This window comes from Lolium perenne, chromosome 7 (assembly GCF_019359855.2).
Source record: "Lolium perenne isolate Kyuss_39 chromosome 7, Kyuss_2.0, whole genome shotgun sequence".
Lineage (NCBI taxonomy): Eukaryota > Viridiplantae > Streptophyta > Magnoliopsida > Poales > Poaceae > Lolium > Lolium perenne.
Genome location: NC_067250.2, coordinates 112,583,052 through 112,595,098, shown reverse-complemented (window position 1 = coordinate 112,595,098; position 12,047 = coordinate 112,583,052). Strand labels below are relative to the sequence as shown.

Sequence of the window (12,047 nt, the reverse complement as noted above, 5' to 3'; positions counted from 1 at the left end):
AACTCCATTCCATATTCAAGTTCTACCATTTCAACATCCAACTTTAAGTGTGTCACCCTACGGTTCGTGAACTATGCGGACATGGTTGAGTACTCACTCCGACCAATAACCAATAGCGGGATCTGGAGATCCATAATGGCTCCCACATATTCAACGATGACTTTAGTGATCGAATGAACCATTCACATACGATACCAATTCCCTTTGTCACGCGATATTTTACTTGTCCGAGGTTTGATCTTCGGTATCACTCTATACCTTCTTCAACCTCGTCTCCTGACAAGTACTCTTTACTCGTACCGTGGTATGTGGTCTCTTATGAACTTATTCATATGCTTGCAAGACATTAGACGACATTCCACCGAGAGGGCCCAGAGTATATCTATCCGTCATCGGGATGGACAAATCCCACTGTTGATCCATATGCATCAACTCATACTTTCCGGATACTTAATCCCACCTTTATAACCACCCATTTACGCAGTGGCGTTTGGTGTAATCAAAGTACCTTTCCGGTATAAGTGATTTACATGATCTCATGGTCATAAGGATTAGGTAACTATGTATTGAAATCTTATAGCAAATAACTTAATGACGAGATCTTATGCTACGCTTAATTGGGTGTGTCCATTACATCATTCATATAATGATATAACCTTGTTATTAATAACATCCAATGTTCATGATTATGAAACTAATCATCCATTAATCAACAAGCTAGTTTAAGAGGCATACTAGGGACTTCTTGTTGTCTACATATCACACATGTACTAATGTTTCGGTTAATACAATTATAGCATGATATATAAACATTTATCATAAACATAAAGATATAAATAATAACCACTTTATTATTGCCTCTAGGGCATATCTCCTTCAGCAACCTCAACTAAATCAAGACCGGCTTGCTCGATTTGGCGTTCGACTCGTCTTTTTCCCCCGCTTCTGGCCGAAGACCTCCTACGTCCGATTTGGACAAAGCCCCCCCTCAATGCCCGTAGGGTGTTTGTGAAAATTTCCGAAGGTACTTTTTCATTTTTCGTGTCCATTTTTTAGTCAAGTGCACATCATATTATTTGTTGCATATGAATTGCAGACATTGTAGACGATTTCGTCCAACTTGAGTTCTTTTTTAGGACTCGTCTTCCTCAGATGATTTCAACGATGATTGGTTTTAAAAAGATGGGATTGATTACATTATCTCAACCATGAAGAATTATTTCGCCGAGGTTCGCAAATATCCCGCTCATATCCTTCATAGGATTTATTAAATGAGAATAGACCTCCTTGTGCACATTGTTGAAGCTTGTGAAGCTAACTTTAGATATTTGACTTGTTAGAAGAATGCAATCAGACTCGTTGTGTTTATTTCATATAAAAATTATTGGTGCCTATGCGAGTGATCATATACGGTATTCGAGCTGATTACACTGATGAGTATATTTGCATTGGAAAAGACACTACCCTCGAGAGCGTAAAGAATTTTGTGGAGAAAGTGATCAAGATTTCCGGTGATAAGTACCTCAAAGCTCCCAATTAAGAGGACACAAAAGAGTCTAGTGCGATGAATGGAGGAAAGCCGGAAAGGGGTGGTCGGGCATGCTTGGGAGTATAAACTGCACACACTTTATGTGAAAACACTGTCTTATGGGCTTACGGAGGCACAACTACATTGGTTATTATCGTGAGCCAACTATCGTACTTGAAGTAGACGCCTCCAAGGACTTATGGTTTTGGCATTGCTTTTTGGGTTGTTGGGTTCACTAATTATGTAAATATTCTGCAAAGATCTCATGTATTTGCTAGGTTACCATTTCTAAAAAATGTATTTGCTAGGTTTGCAATGGTGATGCTCCGTTTTGTAGATTCACGGTCAATGGCCATGCATATGACATGGGTACTATCTTGTTGACACCATATCGATCTTTCATAATCAATATTTGTGAAGATAGTCTCAAATCCTCAAGGTAATAAGAATTGCCAATTTGCCGTTTGTCAAGAAGTTTGTCAAAAGGACATTGAGAAAACTTTCGGTGCGCTGCAAGTTTGGTTTGCTACTTTTCGAGGTCCCTCTCACTCTTCTGGGACAAAAAAAAAATCTTGCCAACATCGTAACGGTGTGTGCGCTAATTCACAACGTGGTAAACAAGGATGGGAGGAGGTTGGGCTTAGACATTGAGTATGACAGAATGTTGGTAGCAGTGCGTGCACCAGATCCAAACTTTTCTTGAGATGTACTCCCTCCGGTCCTTTTTAATTGTCTCAAATTTAGTACAAAGTTATATTAAATCCGGATCAATTAAAAGAGATCGGAAGGAGTACCAGAGATTGAAGAACGAACTTTGCATACCCAGGTGCTTTCAAAAAACTTTGCATACCCAAGTTCGCTAAGATTTCACTGAGCATCAATGTTAATTATTTGGGAGATAGTCTCACATTATTCATGTCTATTCATTTTATCCACGTGTTGCATTTGGGCCCATGCATATGCTATTTGTTTAATTTATTGGTATTAATATATTATTGTAATTTGCATTGTTGTTATATTGTTTGATGTGGAAACAATAATAGTTAATTAATATTTGTGTTATTTATATGTAATCACGTTGACAAATGGAGGAGAAATATTTTTAGCGTACGAATTTTGTGGAATCTGTTAGCATAATATGGTTTTTGCTCTATAACCGTCTCATAAGCAAACCGCAAATTATTTTGACTGTATAATTTTTTACGAAATCGGCTAAAGATGTTCTAATAAGAGCCACATAAGAATAAAGGCTACTCGATCTCAAAACAGCCAGGATAGAGTGTGAAGGGAGAAATAAAAATTATTGAGTATGAGCAACTATCATTTACAAAGAGCCAAAACCCAATACATATACGTATATGCCAGTACAGAAGAAACCCCTCGTACACTGTTGAGTGGCCACAATACCATCTGTAGACAAACACGCGTCATCCCACAGTACGAAGATACGAAAACAGTGACGCGAGCAAAGAAACAGATACGAAAACTTGCTTGTCAGGCCCAATCGGTTGGCGCTAGCAATCGCACGGACCACGTGAAACCAACCGCGCGGGTAGCTGCAACCTACCCGCTCGCTCTTTCCTCCTCGGACTCTCCACTAGATATAGCCGACGGGGCTTCACTTGGAAGCAGAGCAAGTGCTCGGTGCTGCTCAGGCCACGTTGCTGTTGAAGGAACCAGCGAGGGAGCTGGCGATGAAGTCCGTCGACGGCGACGCGCCGGCGGTGAGCACCGCGGGGGAGGCCGCGCGGATGGTGTGGGAGGAGTCCAAGCGCCTCTGGGGCATCGGCATGCCCATCGCCATCGCCACCCTCAGCCTGTTCGCCGTCAGCTCCGTCACCACCATCTTCGTCGGCCACCTCGGCAACCTGCCGCTCGCCGCCGCATCCATCGGCCTCTCCGTCTACTCCACCTTCGCCCTCGGATTCCTAGTACGTCACTGTTCATCTCCATTCTCCACTGCATATACATGTATGCTGGCTCACCAGCGGTTTTTACTCGCAACTGAAAGACGCTAATGATCATGTGGAGTACCACCACAGCTCGGCATGGGGAGCGCGCTGGAGACGCTCTGCGGCCAGGCGTTCGGCGCCGGCCAGGTCGCCATGCTCGGCGTCTACCTGCAGCGCTCATGGATCGTCCTCACCGCCGCCGCGCTCCTCATGGTGCCCTTCTTCGTCTTCGCCGAGCCGCTGCTCCTCGCCATCGGCCAGGACGCCGCCGTGGCGCACGAGGCCGCGCGCTTCGCGCTCTACATCCTCCCCGGCGCCTTCTCCTTCGCCATCAACTTCCCCACCGCAAAGTTCCTCCAGGCGCAGAGCAAGGTCCTCGTGCTCGCCTGGATCGGCGTCGCGGGGATCGGCTTCCACGTCGCGCTCACCTACCTAGTCGTCACCGTCCTCGGGTGGGGAACCCCTGGCGCCGCGGCCGCATACGACATCTCGCTCTGGGCCATCGCGCTGGGCCAGGCGGCATACATCATCGGCTGGTGCAAGGACGGGTGGAGGGGATGGTCCATGGCGGCCTTCAACGATATGTGGGCCTTCGTCAAGCTCTCAATCGCGTCCGCCGTCATGCTCTGCCTCGAGATTTGGTACGTCTGCCTCATCACCGTCGTCACCGGCGATCTCCAGGATGCGCAGATTGCCGTCGACTCGCTTGGCATCTGGTACTGTACTACTCTTTTTTAGACTACCAAAACATCTTATACGTACTAGTATTTTGGAACAGAGGAAATACTTCTTACCATACAATGGAACAACATAGTAGTAACCACACCAAATTACAACTTGAAAACATTCAGAATGAAAAACTCTTTTCTTACTACAAACATTCTGGAATAACTCAAGACTCTATCATAAAAGCTTTACAACTAACTATATGGGGTATAGCTGAAGAAATGTTTGTGCTTTTTCAGCATGAACGTAAACGGATGGGAGGGTATGCTCTTCATCGGTCTCAATGCTGCTATCAGGTCAGAGCGATTAAAACTGCCTATGCACAAACTGTCGCTTCTTGTTTTGTTCAGGAGAACTAGCTAGCTTGAACGACTGAACCAACCACACTGCTCCACGAATCTCGAATTTTAGTCTCTGAACTGCTCCCGTTACCTGGCTACACTTTTCAGTGTCCGAGTCTCCAATGAGCTGGGTTCTGGCCGTCCAAGGGCAGCGAAGCACGCTGTCATCGTCGTCGTCGCCGAGTCGCTGCTCATCGGGCTGCTATGCATGGTCCTCGTCTTGATCTTCAGGAATAAATTCTCCATCATCTACACTAGTGATGTGGAGCTCCAGCACGCCGTCTCCAAGATTGCAGGACTGCTCGGGTTGACCATGGTGCTCAACAGCGTGCAGCAGGTGATTTCAGGTATGCTTCTTTGTCCGACATCATCATATGATTTTGTTTTGTTCATGTCACCTCAACCTCGTCTCTCGCGTGGTCATGGTTCAGGGGTTGCTATTGGAGGAGGATGGCAAGGCCTTGTCGCATACATCAACCTAGGCTGCTACTACGTTTTTGGATTACCCTTGGGCTACCTTCTCGGCTACAAGTTCAACTACGGAGTTATTGTAATTGATTTTGTTAATTTGAACTACTGCAATTCGCAAAAAGAAAATACTGAAGAATGTCTAAGGTTTGATTTTGTGATGTTGCTCACTAACATTTTTTTTTGTGACATTGGTTCATATCAGGGGATTTGGTCTGGCATGCTTTGCGGGATTGCACTTCAGACACTGATTTTAGTCTTCATAGTGTGGAGAACAGATTGGAATGCAGAGGTATAGAATTCCATCACCTTGCCAGTTTTTACCATATTTTTTGTTGTCAAAACTTGAAGAACACAACTTCACAAAATTAGTGAAAGAATTAGCTGGAGAATGTTAGCTCATCCTTATAATAATAGCTGCTCATTAGGCTCCAATTTAAAATGTGTGTATATATGAGCAGATGTCATAGAACATTCAATCTTGAGTAGGCACATGTCATATGACGCATGCCTTCTTTTCTTTCTTTGTATGATTTTAGACATAATTTATGTAACTTTTCCCAATTATTTGTACGGAAAATATTGAGCTTTCCACCATTGCCAATCTCATTGTTCATAATTGCAGGCTGCGCTAGCTTCAAGAAATGTGCGAAAGTGGAGCGGCACCGATGAAACCAAACCTCTCCTGGAAGAGAATTAGAGCACCCGAGCATCTTTTATCTCAGTTAACACTGCATTTCTTGATATCCATAATGAGAGAGGACTTTCTGAGTAGGTGCTCACTGTACACCTGTTGTATCTGGGTTTTTTCTATCAAACATTTTTTTTATTTTTTTTGGTATCTCTCACACCAATACAATCTTTGAATTTCAAACTTTGCAGATCACTGAAACATAACAACTTCAAGATGGGAAAATTAGTTTGGATTTTTTAAGACAATAAATATATTGCACAAAAAATTCTGAACTATTATTTTCCACATTCTAGTTGTTATTTTTCAGAGACTTGCAAAATTTCAAATCCATATATCATATAGTTTGAGAGAAAGGAAAAAATAAAAGGTCAAAAAGAAAAGCGTGGGTGTGCAATGTCATGGTGCTCGCTCACAACTTTTCCAATCATAATATCATGGTAAATTTTTTTTTGGAATCAATAAGATATGAAACCAGGCTCAAGATGTTGGATTACTATATGAATGTATTGTTAAAGTATATTGTCTAGCCATTTTCTCGGCTTTTGGTTATGTTGGATCATACAATGCTACACGGCCGCGCCACGTATTGTGTTATGGGTGCGGGGGCAGATGGTGTTATGGGTGCGGGGGCAGATGGACCCTTCTGTGCAATTTTCCCGCGAAGCCCCTTAGATTAAAAAAGTTGGTTTATCCCTACTGCTTATGTGCAATTTTCCTACGAAGCCCCTGAGATTAGAAAAGTTGGTTTATCGCTATTCTGCAACATTCAAATCTTTGATGCTCACAATCATGTTTCGTCCTCATAATAACATAGTATATAAGGAAAACTATACCTTGATGTAGTGAATTATTTTTACCTTTTTACGCCTAGAGAAAAATGCTGCAGTAAAAAATGTTGTGAATAGTAGTAAACACTGTATGGGGAAATTTGTGAAGACAAAACTGAGGGGATCTCAATGGACATCATATTTCACCCTCCCCGGAGTGGCACCTCCTGCAACGTGCTTGGCGGCGGCGCCCCCCTCATCTGGTGCCTCATGACGCGACATTCTTCCATCTCCTCGACATGCACCTCCTCGGCCTTTCCGCTCGCAAGAAGCTCCCCCATTGTCGTGGGTGTTGAAAGTGGGTGAGGTAATGAGTAGAAGGGGTGGTTGAAGTGGGGAAGTAAAGGTGATTGCTTGAAATAAAGATGATCCTATATGCGATGCAAACGAAGGAAAAGGAAACATAAGTAACAAAGTAAGGATAAAGGGAAGCGGTACGGTAGGGGAGATGAGCAGAGACACGAGGCGCGATATGTTCCCCGTAGTTCCTTCCACAATAGGAAGTACGTCTACATTGAGGAGGTGTGGCACCATAACGGTGCCAACCACCACAAAGGTGCCACCTTGTTCCTCGTAGGCACACTACAAAGGCGTGCCTACCTTCTCCACCAAGCAAGGTCGGTCGAGGCGGCTAACGTTCACACAAGTTTGGGGCACACTCCACAAAGGATGGAGGCTCTCAACAACATCACGAACTAGTCACAACAAGATCTAAACTCAAGATGCTCTCAACAACAAGGACCCCCACAAAAAGATATCTAGGGTTTCCAACTCCAGAAAGTAAAGTATGGGGATTGCAAAATTTCTTGCGTAGATAGGTAGATCTAGCCCCACTCCATCGATCCCCAAAGTTTTGGGGTATTCGATTGGCTAGGGAGGGAGATCCACTCGATTGAAGCTCAAGAACTATGGAGAGGAGAGAGAGAGTGTGTGTGTGTTCTTTGTCTTGGGTAGATCTAAACTGAGGAGGAAGACGGATCCCCCTTTTAAAGCTTGTACGAGCCCTTGGAGCCGTTGAAGCATCGAGGGGGCGGATGATCCAGATTTATTAACCCCGGATGATTCTCCTCCCGGATGGTCTGGCCTAGCCCGGATATAACCTTTCTTCCGTGGGCGGATGTAGAATCCTTCTTCCCCCCTCTCTAGCGGTTGGGCTCTTCTCCTGTTAGGGGGTAGTATTTTATATCGGGGGGACGAATGAAAAATACTTCCAGCCCCACTTCTGCGAGGTTGCCACTTATCTTGATGGCGGGGCAGACGTAATTTCGTTCGGGGGTGGGGACGGAAAATATTTCCGCCCCCATCTCTGGAAGCATCTGATACGTCTCAAACGTATCTATAATTTCTTATGTTCCATGCTAGTTTTATGACAATACCTACATGTTTTGTTCACACTTTACATCGTTTTTATGCATTTTTCGGAACTAACCTATTGACGAGATGCCGAAGTGCCAGTTCCTGTTTTCTGCTGTTTTTGGTTTCAGAAATCCTAGTAAGGAAATATTCTCGGAATCGGACGAAATCAATGCCCAGCATCCCATTTTTCCATGAAGCTTCCAGAACACCTGAGAGCCAGCAGAGGGGGGCCACAAGGCCACCAGATGACAGGGTGGCGCGACCAGGGCCTGGGCCGCGCCCCCCTATTGTGTCACTGCCTCGTCAGCCTTCCGACTCCGCCTCTTCGCCTATATAAAGGTCCCTGACCTAAATCTTCGATACGGAAAAACCACGGTACGAGAAACCTTCCAGAGCCGCCGCCATCGCGAAGCCAAGATCTGGGGGACAGGAGTCTCTGTTCCGGCACACCGCCGGGACGGGGAAGTGCCCCCGGAAGGCTCCTCCATCAACACCACCGCCATCTTCATCAACGCTGCTGTCTCCCATGAGGAGGGAGTAGTTCTCCATCGAGGCTAAGGGCTGTACCGGTAGCTATGTGGTTAATCTCTCTCTCTCTGTACCCCAATACAATGATCTCATGAATTGCTTTGCATGATTGAGATCCATATGATGAGCTTTGTATCACTATTAGTCTATGTGCTACTCTTGTGATGTTATTAAAGTAGTCTATTCCTCCTTCACGGTGTAATGGTGACAGTGTGTGCATCGTGTAGTACTTGGCGTAGGTTATGATCATAATCTCTTGTAGGTTATGGAGTTAATTATTACTATGATAGTATTGATGTAATTTATTCCCCCTTCATAGTGTAAAGGTGACAGTGTGTATACTATGTTAGTACTCGGTTTAAATTGCAAAGATCTATTATGCTCTAAAGGTTACTTAAATATGAATGCCGAATGTTGTGGAGCTTGTTAACTCCGGCATTGAGGTGCTCTAGTAGCCCTACACAACGAATGGTGTTCATTATCAAACAAGAGTATATGTAGCACAAAGGAAGAGAACTTATTTATTTATGTGATCAATGTTGAGAGTGTCCACTAGTGAAAGTATGATCCCTAGGCCTTGTTTCCAATACTGCAAACACCGCTCGTTTACTGTTCTACTGCATGTTTACTTCCTGCAATATTACTACCATCAACTGCACGCCAGCAAGCACTTTTCTGGCGCTGTTACTACTGCTCATATTCATTCATACCACTTGTATTTCACTATCTCTTCGCCGAACTAGTGCACCTATACATCTGACAAGTGTATTAGGTGTGTTGGGGACACAAGAGACTTCTTGTATCGTGATTGCAGGGTTCCTTGAGAGGAATATCTTTGACCTCTTCCTCCCTGAGTTCGATAAACCTTGGGTGATCCACTTAAGGGAAACTAGCTGCTGTTCTACAAACCTCTGCTCTTGGAGGCCCAACACTGTCTACAGGAATAGAAGCGTGCGTAGACATCAAGCACTTTTCTGGCGCCGTTGCCGGGGAGGAAAGGTAAAAGGCACTCATACTCCGTTCCCAGGTAACTAAGTACTTTTCTGTTGCCGTTGTGTGTGTGCTCGAAGCTATTTCCTTTAGATCCTGCAATTGCATCTTTTTGTCTCTTGTTTTACACTAGTAAGGCTTAATGGAATACAACAACAAAATGAGAGATCTTTATGAACTTTATCTTGAATTAGGACATGATGTGTTTGAAGAGAAAATTAAAAAACCCATGGAACTTATGCATGCTAATGGGAATGTTATTAGTATGAATGCTTTGAACACCATTGTTGCTAATGCTATGGAAGAATTTAAGCTTGGGGAGGTCGGTTTTGATGAAAATGATCTCTTTAGCCCTCCGGGTATTGAGGAGAAAGTTTATGTTGATTATGATATGCCTCCCATATATGATGATTATAATGATAGTAGTCTTTTGGTGCCGCCTACTATGGAGAGTAAATTTTATTATGATTATACTATGCCTCCTACACTTGATGAGAATAATAATGATATCTACTTTGTTTAATTTGCTCCCACTACAACTAATAAAATTGATTATGCTTATGTGGAGAGTAATGATACTTTTATGCATGTGAATAAGAATGCTTTATGTGATACTTATATTGTTGAGTTTGTTCATGATGCCTCTGAAAGTTATTATGAGAGAGGAAAATATGGTTGTAGAAATTTTCATGTTACTAAAACACCTCTCTTTTTGCTGAAAATCTTGAAGTTACACTTGTTTTATCTTTCTATGCTTGTTGCATTATGCTTCATGAATTTATTTGTGTACAAGATTCCTTTTCATAGGAAGTGGGTTAGACTTAAAAGTGTTTTGAATTTGCTTTTTGATGCTCTCTTTTGCTTCAACTCTTATTTCTTGGGAGTGCATCATTAAAATTGCTGAGCCCATCTTAATGGCTATAAAGAATAAACTTCTTGGGAGATAACCCATGTGTTTATTTTGGTACTGTTTTGTTGAGTCTTGGAAGTTGTTATTACTGTATCAACCTCTCCTTATCTTATTTTATTGCATTGTTGTGCCAAGTATAGTCTTTGATAGTACAGTCAATACTAGATTTGGATTACTACACAGAAACAGATTTCTGTCTGTCACGAATTTGTGCAGGGTTCTCTGTAGGTAACTCAGAAAAATCTGCCAATTTACGTGCGTGATCCTCAGATATGTACGCAACTTTCATTCAATTTGAGCATTTTCATCTGAGCAAGTTAAGTGCCCCTGGAAAATTCGTCTTTACGGACTGTTCTGTTTTGACAGATTCTGCCTTTTATTTCGCATTGCCTGTTTTGCTATGTTTGATAGATTTCTTTGTTCCATTGACTTCCAGTAGCTTTGGGCAATGTCTAGAAGTGTTAAGAATGATTGTGTCACCTCTGAACATGTGAGTTTTTGATTATGCACTAACCCTCTAATGAGTTTGTTTTGAGTTTGGTGTGGAGGAAGTTTTCAAGGGTCAAGAGAGGAGGATGATATACTATGATCAAGAAGAGTGAAAAGTCTAAGCTTGGGGATGCCCCCGTGGTTCATCCCTGCATATTTCAAGAAGACCCAAGCGTCTAAGCTTGGGGATGCCCAAGGCATCCCCTTCTTCATCGACAATTTATCAGGTTTCTTCTCTTGAAACTATATTTTTATTCGGTCACATCTTATGTGCTTTACTTGGAGTGTCTGTTTGTTTTTGTTTTGTTTGAATAAATTCATGCTTGTGTGGGAGAGAGACACGCTCCGCTCTTGCGTATGAACACATGTGTTCTTAGCTTTACTCTTAATGTTCATGGCGAAGGTTGAAACTGCTTCGTTCATTGTTATATGGTTGGAAACAGGAAATGCTTCATGTGGTAATTGGTATAATGTCTTGAATAATTTGATACTTGGCAATTGTTGTGCTCATATAGATCATGTTTAAGCTCTTGCATCATGTACTTTGTACCCATTAATGAAGAACTACATAGAGCTTGTTAAAATTTGGTTTGCATGATTGGTCTCTAGAGTCTAGATATTTTCTGGTTAAGGTGTTTGAACAACAAGGAAGACGATGTAAAGTCTTATAATGCTTACAATATGTTCATATGTGAGTCTTGCTGCACCGTTTTATACTTGAGTTTGCTTCAAACAACCTTGCTAGCCTAGCCTTGTACTGAGAGGAATTCTTCTCGTGCATCCAAATCCTTGAGCCAAAAACTATGCCATTTGTGTCCACCATACCTACCTACTACATGGTATTTCTCTGCCATTCCAAGCAAATACTTCATGTGCTACCTTTAAACAATTCAAAAGCTATTATCTCTTATTTGTGTCAATGTTTTATAGCTCATGAGGAAGTATGTGGTGTTTATCTTTCGATCTTGTCATTTACTTCGGACAGACTTTCACAATGGACTAGTGGCTCATCCGCTTATCCAGTACTTTGCAAAAAGAGCTGGCAATGGGGTTCCCAGCCCCAATTAATTAACTTTCATTAATAATTCTCTTCACATGTTTTGCTCTGATTCATCAGTAAGCAACTTAATTTTGTAAATAGACACTCCTCCATGGTATGTGATTGTTGGAAGGCACCCGAGGATTCGGTTAGCCATGGCTTGAGAAAGCAAAGGTTGGGAGGAGTGTCATCCATAAAT

General features: G+C 42.8%; 1 protein-coding gene across 1 annotated transcript; it reads left to right on the top strand.

Annotated features, from left to right (window-relative positions):
• Positions 1–3,125: 3,125 nt before the first annotated feature.
• Positions 3,126–5,889, top strand: LOC127315187 (protein DETOXIFICATION 35). The gene is made up of 7 exons (XM_051345702.2): positions 3,126–3,459; positions 3,571–4,196; positions 4,446–4,502; positions 4,656–4,894; positions 4,979–5,097; positions 5,221–5,307; positions 5,641–5,889. The coding sequence occupies exons 1-7, from the start codon at positions 3,223–3,225 to the stop codon at positions 5,713–5,715; spliced, it is 1,440 nt and encodes a 479-aa protein (XP_051201662.1). The 5' UTR covers positions 3,126–3,222; the 3' UTR covers positions 5,716–5,889.
• The last annotated feature ends 6,158 nt before the right edge of the window (positions 5,890–12,047 follow it).